This window comes from Pezoporus occidentalis, unplaced genomic scaffold (genome assembly GCF_034315485.1).
Source record: "Pezoporus occidentalis ecotype Australia unplaced genomic scaffold, CSIRO_AGI_Poc_V1 ctg7, whole genome shotgun sequence".
NCBI classification, from domain to species: domain Eukaryota; kingdom Metazoa; phylum Chordata; class Aves; order Psittaciformes; family Psittacidae; genus Pezoporus; species Pezoporus occidentalis.
Window position 1 is genome coordinate 4712831 of NW_026916052.1, and position 17444 is coordinate 4730274.

General features: G+C 39.9%; 1 protein-coding gene across 7 annotated transcripts in view; it reads left to right on the forward strand.

The window, feature by feature from the left end:
- RPS6KA2 (ribosomal protein S6 kinase A2) overlaps window positions 1–17444 on the forward strand; it is a 296460-nt gene that overhangs the window by 248078 nt on the left and 30938 nt on the right. For all 7 annotated transcript variants that reach the window (XM_062641935.1, XM_062641934.1, XM_062641936.1 and 4 more), the window contains 3 exons: window positions 5193–5257; window positions 14068–14170; window positions 16489–16619. In XM_062641935.1, the coding sequence (XP_062497919.1) occupies window positions 5193–5257; window positions 14068–14170; window positions 16489–16619 (299 nt within the window). The remainder of the gene's footprint in view (window positions 1–5192; window positions 5258–14067; window positions 14171–16488; window positions 16620–17444) is intronic.

The window sequence follows — 17444 nt, forward strand, 5'->3', positions numbered from 1 at the left end:
CATGACTATTCCAGCCCCCATATCATCTCCCTTTTAATGGAGAATTGCTGAGGGTCAAGATTTTAAACCTGAGGCTTATTGAAATACTGGGAAGTCTGGGAGAAATGAAGAGATTATTCATAACACAAACATCCAAGGAAATAAAATCTAAAAACCTAATAAAAAAATTGATCTTAACATTTCAGGAGTAGCAGTGGAAAGCTTCTGAACGCTCTCTCTGTTTAACTGAGAATCAGCACAAGGGATAATGAAAATAGATTTGCTGGTAATGAAAAAAAGCAATGCATAAGTGGTTGGCCTAAATACTGAACAGAAGTCAGTAGAAAAAAAAGCACTGCTTGTACTTTGTGGATTTCAGCTTTTTCTGGGAAAGGAATAATAGTCTGAGGTTAAAATAAAATTAGGCTTAGACATCCTGTTTTGAAGAATCTTTGGAAAAATAATGAAGCGTGCTAAAATAAATGAAGTATATTATGGATCAAACACTTGTTTTCTGCCATTGTTTCAGAAGTTAGCAAATCTGGAAATTGTATTTAGTTCCAAAACATTTTTAGTGCTGGCAAGAGGAAGATCCCGAGTTTCAAAAATCATTTTATTCTGACTACTATCTTGCTTCTTGCCATTTGATTTTGATATCTTAACAAACAGAAGTAAAGATTGATAACGTAGTCTAAAATTTTGCTTTGAAACTTTCTTTTGATGCTTTGGATTATTAGTGGAAAAATGTTAGAGTTGAAGGGAGATGCTCCGACAAGACAGAGAAGGTATTTGGTAATCCAGTTTACCTGATTCTGTTTTTGGGCCTGGTGCCCATATTAACAATTTAGAACAAATTTTTAAAGACTAAGAAGTCCTCCTTCCTTTAGCGTCCCTTGTTATAAGCACTGTCTGTTCTTTTCTGAATGTATACACTCTGCTGTACAAATAGTCTGTGTAGCTCTAGTTTGGTACTATCACTCTGATTAAGTACAACAAATTTCAGGTTATCAACAAGCTTAATTTTAAATTCTTAAAAGAAACTAACTGGAATATCCAGGCAAGCAAGGAGTAAGCATCTCAGAAAGGAAATTGTATGATGAAGGCATTAGTTTATTACACTGCAGAAACTTAGTCAAGGGACTAATTCTTGCTTGCCCTAAGGCCTGGATCTGCTCAGGTAGGTGAATGAATGTAAAGAACATCTCACTAACTCCCTATGCTGCTGAGTAGTAGAAAGGTTCCAGAGACCTTATAATAGAGAAGCTTGGCCAAGAAAGTATAGAGTAAAAGCCAGACAAATAGTTATTATTTCCTTAATCCTTAGTCTCAGAGAAGATGCATACTGCTTTGGCACATAGAAAATATTATTTTTCAATTTTATAAGATGATGAGTTTTAAAAAACAACCTCTGCCACTACAGAGTGACTGCACATCCTTCTTGTAAGCCTTAGGAATGCATTTAAAAAAATCTAGCCCACTAAAACGATTCTGGGGCTGTGGAAAAACAAAATAATTATTATCTAAAGCTAAAAATGTGGAAATGCTTTCTGCTCATTTTGAATAGCAAAATAATCAACTTCCAAATTTCATAGGTCTTCCTTTTTCCCATTGATACATTTCAATATATTTCCCCTTCAATATACTTCAATATATTTCCTCTTCAATATATTTCAATATATTTCACATTGTCCATAATGATTCAACAATCAAAGCCAATGACAAGTAAAACATTCTACTATTAACTGCTTGCAGACATTTTTATTACAGGCGTAAAACAATCTTAGATAATAAAGTTCTCACTTACTAGCATGAGGCTGCTTTTATATAAATCCTTGCAGTCTATAATGTGTTTAAACTGGCAATTTGTTCTGAAAGCATTATTTATCTTCTTGGACCCTTGTGGGACTGGATAGTACATAAGAATATTTGCAGGCAGTAGGTCTGACTGTGCTTATCATTCTTTACAGATAGGTTTGATTACTACAGTGAAGTTACAAAAAACCCAACTAGAAACCTAGAGGAAGGTGAAAGGTTTGTGGTCATGTGGTGTGCCATCATGTGTGGCACTGCAGCAGTTTGCCAAATGCCCATATCTATCCTATATCCGAAATGTCCATCCCCATGAAACAGTTGTGACCTCTCCAGTGCTTCTCTTTTCTCTGTGAAAGCACATCTCTTTCCAATACCACTTTAGAGTTGCAGATGGTAGATGAATGGTTGAAGCATGCTGAGCAAATCCAGAGAGATTCCATCACAAGCACTGGTGCCTAACCTCTCCCATGAACATCTGCAGCAGGGTCACGGTTGCCCCTTGGGGCTCCCAGAGCTGTCCGTGAACATGCCCTGGGCCACCTCCCTGCTCCCAGCGGGGAGAACCCAGGAGAACCCAGCCACATGCTGCTGCCTATGGACACAGCACACAGCCCAAGAGGGAGCTGTGGGCTATGCCATCAGGTCTCATGGCAAGGAAGATAAGGGAATAAAACCTGCAGGAAGCCCTGAACCTTCTCCAAGGTGTAAAATTGGTTGCTGGGAATTGGAAGCCTTTCACTCTGCAAAATTAGGCTATTACCATGCTAAATCTCTTTCATACATTAAGCTAACCAGAGATGGAATCCCTGGCACTCAGAACGTGTTTCTTCTGTGCCAGAGGTCTGAGTCATCCCAAGTGTGAAATGCCAGTTTTTCAAACAAGTGCCTGTCAACTGCATGCTGCATTTCTTACTGGACACTGCAGTCCCCCACTAAGAGAAGTAGCTATGGGTGGGATTTGCCTGGGTCCTGATTTCTGTGGTTTTGTGGAAAAAAAGAGCAACAACAGTAGCAAAAAGCGTGGCTTTCAAAGAGATAGTCTGAAAAAGGCAGGTCATTCCCATCACACAGTAATGTATCCATAAGCCCACAAAAGAGGGAAAAGGGAAATGGCAGGGAAGGGACAGAGCAGAGCAGATTGAATGCCTTAGCAATTATCCTTAGACTAGGGAATGCTACCAGTAGCTTACAGTGTCTGTGGCATTTATCCCAATCCTTCAAAATCAGTTTGGCACTTGTTCTCTGCTACATGAGGACGAAACCCATCTACTGCACAATAGAAAGTTTCCAGTCACTGCTACTGAACACAGACATTTTTCACAGATATTTCTGCCCTGAGGAGTTGCTTAATGTAATTCTCCTTAGAGCAATTGTGTCAGTTTCATTTTTTTGTTGGCATTGTTAAATCAGAATGATTCTGCCAACGGAATCTAGCGCAGACTTCAGACTGCATTGAAAAAATATGCTAGAGAAGCCATAGAACAAGTTTCATTACTATCTAAGTCTTAGTATTTTCCTATGCAATACCCATGAGCCATAAATCATTGCCTAAGGAAGAGTAACAATAGGGTAAGCAAATGTTTTAACATCAAGCAAGGGGTTTCCTGAACCTTTTGTGGTTTGTCAGTGAATTCCACATTACACAACTATCTGCTGCCCGAGGAAACATCTCCAAGTTGTTCTGAACCGGACTGCTGCTAGCATCATAAAATGAACTGTTGTAAACCCCCTCAGTCTTCTCTTTCCAGGTTGCTAAGTCCTGGCCTCTCAGTCATTCCATGCCATTACTTGTTGCCCTTCTGTGATTTTTTCCTTTTCATACCTTTAATAAGTATACTCTTTTATAGCTGAGGATGTCAGCTGCATTCTGTACTCCAGTTGTAGGTGTACAACAGGCTTATATAGTAACAATGTAATATGTTATCCTTTTTGATATCTCTTCTTCTAAAATATGATTTCATGTTATGTTTGCCTGGAACTGTCTGTCCATCAAACCTCACTTCTCAGTGGAGCACATGATTTTGTATGGCAGGCTAGAATTATTGTTTATCCTCATGCACGCTACTTACATTTGTCTATACTGGAGGATTACCAGGATGGGAAGGTCAGAAGAACATTCCTCTTGTGTTATTATCCAGCAAGCCTGACAGACAATCCTGCATATGTTCACAGAGTGTTTGCTTTTTGTATCCATTCATCAGTGACTGTTAAGCAGGCTGTAGGAAGCCGCTCCTGATCAGTGCAGTTTGGCAATCAGTAATGTCTTGTCTGCAAAGGGAGCAGATGTCACATTTTACAAAAGCTTGAATTGACAAGACCTTTCTAAAGCTGCTTGTAATGTTGATCTTCAGAAAGCACTAATACTGCATATAAAAAGCTGAGTCCTCTGAGGTGCTGAGTGGCTTTTGCAAGGTGCTTATGAATCTCAAATCTTTTTAGTAATCAAGGATGCTCAGCATTCTTGTGAAGAAGTGCTGGGTACCTTTCAGGAACTGTTTCCAAAATCGCAGTGCAAAGCCTTTCCTTCCAGGTGTTATTTCTCCTACTGGAAAATAAAAGGTGCTGTTAATAAAATCAAATCATCCCCAAAAATGGCAGGCTAAATCATCTCTGACAGTTGTGTAATTATTGCTGAGCACCTCTTGGGTTTTGAGGTGCCACTGAAGCAAGTAAATTGAGGTAAATGAATAAAAAAAGCAATCATCAATGAAGACATAAGGTAAAAGTAATGCTAAGGAATTAGACACATTGCCAGATTTCAGAAGTTTCCCTAAATTTCCTGTAGTAATATAATAGAAATTCATCACTGTATTGATTCTGGTACTCACACAGATTTGAAGACGGTATTTGAAAAGGGGGAACCTAAAACCCTGATTTGCCTCAAATCATTGGAGCGTTTTTGGTATTTTGAGTCTGAACTTATTTGTAGTGCAGCTTTCTCTGCCCATGGAGTATGGGTAATTGGACAAGACTTGAAAGCCAGTGTGGATAGAAGAGCTGATGCTGGTGGCAAGGAGCAGCAGTAACCTTGCCATAGTACTCAGAATATCTTGAAGCCTTTCGTGGTCTCACTGGTGTATGTGCTGTGCAGCAGTTGACTGTCTCATCTGAAGCCTGAGGAGACCAGCTATTCAGCCTTGGCACCGGCCTCAATTGAAGAAAAGTAAAAATCCCTCAGCCATCAGATTTTTGTTAATGAAGTGCTTTTGTCTGTATTTATGGTAGTTCATACTGTTACGGCAGTTGCACTGTTCAGGGTTTCTTGACTAGAAGAAATACTTACGTGGTGACTTCAGCTTTATCAGAAGAAAACGGGGGATGGGGAGGAAGGCTTGAGAAGAGATGTAATGCAGGACTCTTCTAAGCATGACTTCATTTTGATTCTTTCATTCTCTTGTCAGGTGCTGGATTTGATGGAGTGGAAGAAATTAAACGGCACCCTTTCTTTGTTACTATAGACTGGAATGTAAGTGGAGAAGCATTTTATGTTGGGTTTTTTTTCTTTATTATTTTTCTTAGATAATTTTTTAAGACAAAATGCTTAGAAGAAAAGATTAAATGAACTCTTAACACAGAGAACCTGGGAGCTAGAGCCTTTTAAGTGGGTGCTTATGTCTCTATCATATTTGGCAGGCTTGCAGTTGGACTTAATGATCTTCAGTGTCTTTTCCAATCTAAATGAATCTATGATTCTATATATACATTCATTCACATACCCATAAATGAAAGAAATAGAAATCTGCTTTCAGCATTGCCAGTTTTATCTAACTGCTTGTCTCTATTTTGTCTGATGATCTGGCTTATCATGGTACTACCTGAGGCTATTTGCAGTCTTCTGCAGAATACTTTCCACATTCAGTTCTAATAAACTTAATTCATTGATTGTGGGAACTGGACTGGAGTGAAAATGAGCAGCTTTAAATGACAGAATTCCTGTAATATTTCAGTTGCAAAAGAAAACTGATACAAAGGACTGATATTGAGTGAAATACTCTAGGGAGAAGCAGTCTGATGCTCTAGGTAACGCCATCTTTCTGCTTTTAGGTTCCATATGGAATGCTTGTCTCTTCTCACTGGGTTGGCCAAGCTTAACTAAAGGCTAGGTTTATTCTTTCTGATATCAAGGACCTCCTGGAATCCTTTTCTTTCTTGGAATTATTCAGAGCAGCCCCAGATCTGCTCTTACATATCTACTGACAGTAGCTCCAAGGGGCTTCAAGACCTCTAGGCTCACCCTTCTCCACAAACAGAGCATAGCAATACTGGGACTGTCTATGTATCTGTAGAACTGGTACAGCAGGCTGTACAGCAAGTTGCACTGCTTTATGCTGGGGGATTCATAAGTCTTCCAGCCATATAGGTTTGTCATTTTTGGCTTAAGTGACCATAGGACAGGATCTGGCCCTTCCACTGTATTGCAATGAAAGCTACAGAAAAACACAACAAAGATGGATTTTTCAGAACAGTGATTTAATATCACTGACTCAAATATCACAAGCCAACCAGCCAGAACAGGGAACAGCAACTCCTCTTACAAGTGGTTGATGTTTTATTGAGGTGAGTCATTAATTTAACATCAGCACTCAAAACTGGAACAGCAAACATTTGATCAAATGTAACATGGGTCAAATAAGACACGTCGAACATGATTAACAGAATGGTAAACAAGGATTTATTTTATTGCTATCAGCTACAGCTCATGAAGCTGGAGGTAGAGATTAGCTAAGTGTTAGATTTAGACTTGAAACATACAAAACCTTCTCACATTTTCAGCATCATATTTGTTCAGATCAATTTATTTTTAGACAAACCTGGAGGCAAACACTTTGTTCTTGATCTGGACATCTACCAGTGCATCAGAGCTCCTGTTTGCCATATCCTCTAGAATTTTCAAGTTTAGTTTCATCTGACCTATGTTATAGTATTGTTATGTGTCTTTAATATTTGATCTCAATTCACTCGTGAATGCTAGTGTAGCAGGTCACACTGATGCAGGTCTCACTATAAATTCTTGTAAAACAGCATGAATGTATGTGACAGAGCCATTCTCAGACTGCTGCCCAGGGCTTTAGAGTAAAGCCAGTTCCTCTGTGAAAGAACATTTTGTGGTGCCTAGGTGGGTTTTGAAAGGCCCACAGAATCATTCATCTGGGGAAAACTCATGAATCTAATCTGAATTGCATGTGGAAGAGCTGGCATGACTCAAGCTTGTTAAGAGATGATCAATGAAGGTGGAGTTTGAGATTCTCCTTTATGATCCAACGGACTTTCAGTCCCATTACGTATTTCTGAATTTTTGATTCTCTTTCTTCTTCTGCTTCTTACTAATCATGAGATTCTGTCTAAAGACTTTACAGATATTAAAAGTTTAAGTAAAAAGAAAAAATAGAGAAACCTGAAGAGTAGGGTTCTTTATTATTATGACTATGATTAATAATAGTAGTATTAGTATTATTTTCTATATTCCTCTGATATCTCCACAGTCTTCAGCTTTGCAATTAAAATACAGATCAGGTGCATGCATCTTAACATAATAAAGACACTGGAGCAGTAAGAGGATTTCTGCTTCTTCTGTGTTTGCTAGTGGAGCAGCTCAGTAACTCATCACAGAGAAACGAGGCTCTGCGTCTTGGAAAGGTTTTCAGCAAAGTCAGTTCTGCGCTGTGAGACTCCTGAAGATCACCTTCTCTCATGATGATTGGTGATTGTTTCAAGCTCAGTTCTTTAGGAAACAATTTCATGCCTGTCTTATAGAAATTATACAGTCCTCCATCATTTGAAAAATTTTTATGGATGGGTTAGGAAAATATCTACCGTGAAGAGGGTAGGTATGCTTGAACATGATTTAGAGCTAGAAAGAAAGGTGGATTTAATTGTACTTTGATGTTATCTAGTCCTCTTGAGTTTGCTGTAAAGTATAGCTGTAAATATCCATTTTAATCCAACATAATTAGTGCTGCTGCACTCTCTTGGAGACAGATCATTATTACACAGATCAGCTGTCATCTTTGTAATGTATTTTTTCATTTAATCCTAATTTTACTATCACTCATGGAGGTCTTGGGAGGCTTATCTAGTTAGAGCAGTAGCACTGTATGCATTTCAGAGCAGTGTGAGCCAGCCTGGCCGTGAGGTGAAGCCAGGACTTTGTTTTAGAATGATCACCCAATCAACTGTTAACATGTTCTCCATGGGCAGAAACAGAGCAGGGTCAGAGAACAAAAGTGGGTCAGGCACAGATGTTCAGCGCTGATCTCTGTACAGCTGCAGGAAGAGTCCCTGATGCCCTCGTTTTGTTCTCTTATCACATACATACAATCTCTCAAATCAGTTTTCAGGCAGTTGGCAAGCAACATTGTTGAGGCAGGACATCAATGTTGATTTATTTTATACCTTGGTAATATAAAGACCTGAAAGCAAGAGGCAAGCTCTGTTGCAGAACTTCTGTGCTACCTTGGCAGGTATGATAGACAGGACTGCTGCAACTGACAGCATAGAAACTTTCAGCAGCTGTAGAAAAATGATTTTCTATCAAAAGCCCCCTTAACACAAAGGGTCAGAATGGGTGAGTGTCTTCTAGGAACCCAGTGTGAAATGGGTGGGTTTTTAAGCAAGATTTTTGCTACAGTAGTGACATGATTGGTAACAAGGAGAAAACAACCAAGTTGCTTCGTCTAATTTTAAAAAGAGATTCCAAACAGAAATGAGTGAGCTGCTTCCTTCCAAGCTGTGTGTGAAGTCTAGGTATTGCAGCAATGAAGTCATTCCAGTCACAGACAGAAATGTATAAATTGGACCTTTATTTCAGAGTATTGCCAGAACTGTTCCCATGAGTTTGGGATTGGGGCTTGGTTTTCGTCTCTGCCACTGGAGTTTACCTGTTGGAGAAGTCATTTCCCACTTGTTTACCGTCCTTCACTGCCTTCAAACAGATGCAACCAGACGTAGTGTCTGGTTTGGATGAAGGCAGCAAACACAGTGGAAACAATATATGCAGTGGATAAAAGCCACCTGTTACAATGCTGCAGATGCTCCTGCCATTCACAACTGTGCTGACACACATGACCACTGCACGCAGAGGCAATGGGTACACGCCTGAAAAACATGAGTATGGTCAGAGAATAGCCATCCTCCTTCCATCCTTTCCCAGATGCTCTTCCCATGTTCCACGGTGCCATTATTCAGCACAAATCTCCAGCCATCCTAGGTTAAACTTCTGACGTATAAGTAGCACTAAATTAACTGTGAACAAACTGGCAGAGATTTTATGCCCAAACTGAAACTGTGGCATAAGCAAATAGCTGTAAGAGTCTCGGTTTTACAGGTATTGTCACCACTAACAAAATTCTAAATTCCTACTTCCCAGGGTGAAAAATAGATAAAGTTTTCTGCACGTACCAGTCTTACTGCTCTAAGGCATTTAATAGGCACTGTGACAAGAATTCAATAGATCCTTTGTTAAGTGAATGGACTGTCTTTCATGATTAAGCCTGGGTTTTACAGGAAGAAGATTAGATGTCCAGCTCCTTCTGAGTTTTACCTGCTTACTACCTTTGCACCCCCTTTTATCCCTTAGACAAGCAGACTCAAACCGAGTTGACCTCAGATAATTTTAGTCATTGGCTCTGAGAAAGCACAGTCTCGTTCCTGATTTTTTATTACCATTTCTTCTTTCCAAGTCGTGCGTAAAGCATTTCTGTCTTTTCACTGGAAATGAAAAATGAAATCCCTTTTTGCAGTCAGAGAAGTGGGCTATAAACAGTATTTTTTGTTTAGATGACAGGCTGAATTGGAACTATAGGAAATGATACACTAGAAAAGCAACTGTCAGATACAGCTGAGGGAAGGAGTGGGAAGAAAATGGGTTCAAGTTCAATTTCCTTCAATATTAATCTGAGATCAGACAGAACTGAAAACATCAATTATTTAATTGCAGATTTTAACAACAGCAAAAGAAAGTGATCCCAAGGTCTGAATTCTGCTAGCTCTTCTGTCATTTGCAGGGAATAACACTGAGTCATTAATCTAGGAGAGGACAAACATTTTAGAAGGTAGTTCATCCTTTGTCTATTTATTGGGTTTTCCATGACAGGTATATGTATCAAGGGAGTTTATTCTCACACTACAAGTGCGTCACTGTGCAGGGTAGCATCTTTCTATTTCCAGAAGGTGTCTGAGGAGTAATTCAATTCTTCATCAAAGAAACTCAGTTGAGGAAATGACTAAATAGCTTTTAATTAAATTAAACCATTTTCTTTTTCTTGATATTTGCCAGACACATACATGTACAGGGCATTTACACCTCTGGGTTTTTCTAGAAGTGCATTTTTTTAAAGATGATGAAAAATTAACTGCTTATAAATAGCAAGAGACAGCTGCATGTTATAGCTTTTTGTTACTAGTCTCCCTGGTGTATTACTTGAGTCCCAGTTGAAGAGGTGTTCAGATGGAGATTAGATTATGGATCTGGCAACATACATTAAGAAAGGGTCATTGCGACCTGAGGGGAAATGATTTATGCTTCCCCCCCCCAGCGTTTTGTCCCAAATTGGAAAGAAAGCTGATAGAAGCTCACAGTGCTATGGAAGCTCACACTGCTATAGAACTGTGTTCTAGTTAATTTATAGGTACTTATTAATCTGAAGGTACTGATTATCAAAGTCTCAGAAGGATGTGAAGGGTTGATAAGTAGACAGAAGCATGCATATGTATCCAGGTGTGAATATCTGAATCAGTGCTTTCACACTTTGGAGTTCATCCCCCTCATTCTGTGGATTATGCACTCGCTCTTCACAGCCTCTGGAGCCAACAGCCATGCATGATGCACAGTGATTTCTGATAGCTGCCACTCACCTTTTTCTGTGATAAATCAATGCTGTGGCCAGATTGAAAATACGGGCATGGGATGTGGGCTGTTAATCTTTACCGGGAAAGAGAGAGAATTTACATTCTTAATAAAGCATCAAGAGAAAAGGAATGCTTTTCTCCTTTGTGCATGTGGAAGCAATGTAGAAGAAAAAGAATCTTCAGCTTCTTATATCCATGCAAAATAACACAAATATAATGATCTTAAGCACCCAACCTGAAATTTAAATGTTCCAGTTAACACTAACATATCCAAAGTCTCTTTTGAATGTCTAACAAGATGCCTCTAAATAACAATTTGGATATGAAAACTGTGATTTAAGCTGGGACAGCTGGGACCCTGTTCCCATTCAGATAGGTGGTGGAACTACCAGTGACTTCTGCATATAGAGCCAGGATTACCATGACTTGAGATGTACTTAATTATTTAAGCTTTACCAGAAGTTATGTGACAGCCTGATAGAAATGGCCAAAACCAAGATTTGATTGATTCGGTTTCTATTGAAAGAGATCAAGGTGATCCATCAGCCCCAAATAACTTTGGGACCACAATACAAGATAATAGGTTAATGCATTTCACCTACGGAAATATTTGTGGAAAATCCAGAAGGTTCTCAAATCCTCCACAAGACTTGTTCCCTGTGTGTGCAGAAGACAACAGCTGTGACCCTTACTGTTTTCTTCGATCAGCTTGTGACACATCGTGTTTTGCAGTCTACAGGATGTGGAGTTTTAAAGGAAGAGCATGGTGCCTGCACCAAGCCTTCATGTTTAACTCTGTTGGGCTGCCCTGTGGTTTAGTGTGCTTCAGTGAATTGGCTTTGATTGTAGTGCTTCACTCAGAAAACTGGAGCCAGTGGGGGATGGGAAAGCCCATAGAAGACATTGCTCTGCTTCTTGTTCCTCAAAGATTTGATTTTTCCTAATTTAAATTAGTAAGATTTAATTTTTATTATTTTGATAGTTACCAGATTCAACAGCTTGGGGGGGAGGAGGAAGAAATGTGTTTTAGTCAGTTTACCTTTTGCTGTTCCTAGTTGCCTAGTCAGAAATAATTTCTATCACAAGTGGAAAAGGAAATGGAAAAGGGAGTCATCCAGGTTGCACACAGAGGATGTGCCTTTCACTCACACAAGCAACTTCTTTGTCTGCATCACCTCCCAGCAAGCAAATTTGTGATTACACATCTTTAGGTGGCCTGTGACTCATGATGAATCTTAAATCCCTCCCTAGTAGAGGAGGATGTGGGTTAGGGATTCAAAATACAAATGTAGCTCCAATAGCACTTAAGAAACTACAGATGGGGATAGGAATTAAGAGGCCAGAGAGAATATGGTTACGATAAACGAGAGAGAGTGCAGTTCCTGAATGATGGACGACTCTAAACATTCTCCACTTTTTGGACCTCACAGGATGAGGGGTGCATTTAATTTGAGGAGGAACCATGTGCATGTGACCATATTGCTTTCTGTAGTAGAAGCACTGCAGTTGTGAATTAAGACAAATAAAGGGAAGCTGGAAGCAAACAGCTTTCTCAAGGTGAAATCCTAGCAACCAAAAAACCTTCAGTAGGTGCCGAGTTCTCTTTTAAAGTTCTGTGCAGACATAAAAATATACATGTTAATTGCTAGGTTGATACTTTTCAGTTGATGAGTGGCACTTCCTGCTGAAGTTTGCAATTGGCTTTTAATTATTTGGAAGACTGGCTTTCCGTTGTGGCACACAGCATTTATTCATCTGTTTTTCTCTCAGAAGATATGTAGCAGTTTTACGCAAACAGGAACTTTTTATGGTGAAATGGTCATTAATTATTACACAATCATTTCCAGCCTCACCATTCCACTTTTCCAAGGAATCATAATTCAACCACAAACATATCCTTTATGCTAATATATGCTATAGAATGTCCTGCCTCAAGAACCTTTATTTATCAATGCAAAATCAAGTTCCAGTTATATTGATGTGTATATATCTTCAGCTTGACCACATGCTTTATATTACAGAACTTAATTCACTACAAAACCCACAGTTAAAAACATTCTTCCTGCATGCAGAGAGCTGGACATGCATGTATTAATCTCCATTAAATATTTTGAAAAATCAGCTCATTATGAAGTTTTTTAAGAGCTAACCTGAAAATACATATTACAGTCATAAAATAGAGCTATCCAGCTCTTACCATGACTTGAAAGCTTGCATGAAATGTGTTTATGCTCAGACATGTTAATTATTGGATGCTGTCTATGGCAACTAACTCAGCCCTTTGAAACCTGAGAACAGAAGTGCTGGCAGAAGGGAAATGCAGTCTAGGGACTGCAACATGAGGCAGAGCGTGAGACTGAAGCTGTGCTCCTCATGCCACCATCGACATGGTATTCAGTTTTGGCCATTTCAAGCAGAGATGATGCAGAGATCACTGAAATCATTAGGACTCTTTCCATTAACCTCTGTAGGCTTTGGGTCAGATGCAGATGTGCTGCACCACAATTTGTTCATCTTCAGTGTGTGTGTGTGTGTGTGTGTGTGTGTGCGCGCAAAAAGCACAGGGCAGCAGTTTCTTAAAGATCACTAAGGAGGAGGAAAGAGGCCACGAAGTCCTTGGTAATAAAGGCAGTATATTAGCATGTGTTTATGGAGACTGTTACTTACGTGATCCCCTATATGTCCCCTCACTTGCTAGCACAAACTCACACACCTAGCAGTGCTTACCTGTTACATTCCTCCCTCTCTTCCTTACCTTTTTGTTCGTGGTTTTGTTCCTCTGCTCAAGCTATGTTTAGGCTTTCAATATGATTCCCCCCTCCATCCGCAATGCTTTCTTCCTAACATCTTTTGATAGGAATCCTTAGCTATAAGCACCTTCCCTTTTAACAGATATGCCAAGAGTCCCTTGTTTACCTTATAATCACCAGGCAGCCAGGCCTGTTGCTCAGCTCAGTCTGGCAGGGTGTCAGACATATTGCTGGTTCTTAACAAATAGTAAATGCTAAAACAGTCACTGCTTCCTAGTGGTTCTTTGTGTTCATTGCCATTGCTGCACTGCTGAAGTCACCCAGGCACAGATTCCTGTTGTTACCTTTGCATGTTCCAGTCCTGCTCTTAAGACCAGTGAATTTCCAGATGCCCCAGGTGGAATACTGTGCCAGTCTATGGACTAAATTTTAACCACAAACAGCTGTGTTTATATTCTGGATTCCAGTAACTAAAAGTGCAGCGACCATCCAGGGCACATGTTTTAAGCTGACTAGTGAAGCAGGAGCCAGAGCTACAGATACATCACCCATTTTTGTGGGTCCTGCAAGGATAGTGCAGAGCTGAGAGAAGCCACTCTAAACAGGGCAGGGGAGCCTATCTGCAGGTGCTGAAGGTTTACAGACTGTTGTTGATTGTGATCTGTTCTTCTCCTTCTAGAAATTATACAGGAAAGAAATCAAGCCACCTTTCAAGCCTGCAGTGGGACGGCCAGAAGACACCTTTCATTTTGATCCAGAGTTCACATCTCGGACCCCCACAGGTTAGTAAGGTGGCACATGTTTTCAGTGAGTAAATTCATTCTCCTTTCACCTCCCCATTCCAAAAAAGGCCTGAAAGTCTGATCACCTGTGTAAATTACCTCAGCTTCAAGGAACTTTGCATCTCTGCAAGTTAGTGTATAATTATATATTCCATGGATGTTTTCTTTAGCTATGAAATCCCATAGACTGTGGACTGTTGGAATTTAATTCATGGTTAACAATAGTGAATTGTCAAGTTCTCAGATCAGCAAAGTTGTGCCAACAGAAAATATGGCAATTTTTAGAAAATCTTGCAGTGAGAAAATCCTTGCAGTCATGCCTATAATTTCTGTTTCCTAACAGGAACATCACACTTTGTGCACAATATGGTATATATGAGGGTGGTTATTGCACAAAACATCATCTTTACACTCTTTTAGATGAAAGCAAGAATATCAATAACCCTAGAGTAGTAATTCCAGTGATAATGTTTCCTATTGCTAGGTATGGATAAGCTACATTACATTTCTGCCTGTGATTCCTGTGTAAAAAATGTATTTATACGTTCTAAAATGTAAACGTTTAATTAGTTGTTTGTACAACACTTTGAGAATAGTAAGTGATTCAAATATCACATATATTGTGATTGCCCCAGAACTGTTGAAGTAAGAATAAAAGGTCTGAGCTTTCGTTATGGAAACCCCAGCATTATACAGCATGAATCAGAGATGAGGTTTCCTGTAGTTTTTGTTCAGGCTCATCAAGACCTTCAGCTTTTTGCTTAAAACTAACCCAAACCTCAAAGCCTGGCTCAAACCTGGGATATGAAATAGTTGTATCTACTCACAATCTTTTGACAGTCTTTGTTCCTAGATTTTTTGGCAAGGATGTGCTGACTTGCACAAACTGTAAAAATATTGCACTCTGGGTCTAGCTGGAACATCCACCTGTCTCCAGTATATGTCAGTCATATTCTGATAGTCCTATCCCACTGTATGGAAACAAATTATCTTTGGATACCAGATATTTCACACCTTTGATTTTAGCTTTAATTCAGATTTCAGAGGAATTAATTTCTCATACTGGAGACTGCACATTACTCTGATGTTGAGAGACGTGCAGGCTGGTGCTGCCCTGGAAAGTCTCAGAGAAGCACTTGAGAGTTTAGATTGCTTTGGAAGTTCACACTTCATTGGTTGTATTGGCATGAAAACCCTTGTATTTCATGCATGTGGTGATGCATAAGGTTATGTTTTACACTCTGCATGTTACTGCTGTTTCCTAATTCTGTTTGATAACTCATGCAAGAAACTTACTTGGAAGGTTTCTCTATGGGTTGGTGGCTAGGGTGTGGAAATGGCCTGCCTCAATTCTGTTTTATGTTATTAAGGAACGTGGTCTGAAAATCAACCCCTGTCATTTCAAAATAGGTGTAATTGGAAGTGTGAATACCTTTGCACTTCCAGAGCAATAGAAAAGCCCTTGCAGACTGGCAGCATATTTTGCAGCCCCTGATGTTGACTGGTTGGGTCAGCCAGAATGGAAGATCACAAATGTGTTTAATACTGGCTCACACTGCCACTGGAATCAAACAAGAACCTTTTTTAGTTTGTATTTTTTCTGTCATGACATAGGTCCCATACAAACTTACCCTGTTCCTGAGAATGTACCCTGACAGAAAGCACTGTAATAATTCCTGTTTCCTGATGATAATGCAGTTGTGTTTTAAGCAGCTCCTAAAGCTGCACCAGAAGATCCCTATGAGACCAAAAACCACCACTACTAGGGCATTGTGCCTTTACACTTGCTTCAGAACCTGTCTTTTCTACATTCTCCTGATCCACACAACATACGTTACCCACACAGCCTTTTAGTCTTTGTAATTTCTGTAGTCAAGTTGTGCTCCAAAAAATAGATATAGCCATGTACAGCTTTCTTTCATTGCCTGGATAGCCTCTGCTAAGCCAAAGGGTTGCCCTGCCTTGAGCCATACACCTTTCTCCCGTCCTCGCTCTCCTGTGCTTTTTCTCTCTGTGTGGGCTTCTGGCACAGGCAGTGCTTTGCCTAAGAATGACCACACACTGCGAAAAAAAGCCTCTGTATCCAAAAGGAGAGATCTTTGCAAACAATGCCCCTGCATTGTTCAGATCCAGAGAAAAGGGATGGGGAAGGCACACCAAAAACTTGATATGGAGGTGAATTATATTCATGTATGCCTGCCAGTTTAGCAGCATCTTCTATTAACTGGCAGGTATGATTTTGCCTGTTGCAGGTGCTATGCTATTCCTTTATGATCTTTTGTGCATCTTATGAAGCCATTTTCATTCTTCTCCTACAGATTCTCCAGGTGTTCCTCCAAGTGCCAATGCTCATCACCTTTTCAGAGGGTTCAGTTTCGTTGCCTCTAACTTGATGCAGGAGCCTGCACAACAAGATGTGCACAAAATCGCAGTTCACCCAATTGTGCAGGTAGCAATGCTGATGTTACGCTTCCCATTTGATGGGCAGATATGTATGTGCATAGTGTATTTAAACTACCTCAGCATTCTCACTGGTATTTCACAGCCACCCAGTGTAGGTAGGAGGTGTTTGCATGCAGCATGTAGGAGATGTAGGAGAACAAGAATTTTTAACCAAAGGCTTTCATATTTAGCTTCATGATCTCCACAACCTTTACAAAGGAAATAGAAATCACACCTTACCACAACTGAAATTACCTGAAACACTGTTCCACTTGTGCGTACCAGGCAGGTAATGAACTGCTTTTTCAGTGAATATATGTCATTCTCAACAGTTTTGGATTATATGACACTGTCTGTGTTGGCAAAGGGGCCTTATGAACTATTGCTGTAGGCTCCCACAGACACTCAGCCCAAGCTCCTGGGCGTAAGAGGCCGTGTTCCTCTTACAATTGCACAAGAGCGTGAGTGTACTCGCATGACCTGGATCAGCTTGACGGGGGAAGGACTCTTGCCAGACACTTGGTTCTTTGCTGCCTTTCCCCCACAGCTCTGTTTCCAGTTACTGCAATTTAAAACAGAATAAATTGTTACACATCAGGGGAACAGTGAACTGGGAGAAAGAATGGGGCTGATTAAAGATGCAGCAGATTTTCCCGCAAGGAAAAAGTTCCTCTCCTACCCACAGCTAGAGGTATACGTGCCTCAAGGGGAGAGCCCCTGCTTCTGGTTTTCAGAGGTTTCCATAATTTTTCTTAGTATTCTAATAATCTGCAGTGGAATGTGTCATATTCTTAAAGATTCCCTGATGCAACAATAAGTGAAATGTTATCCA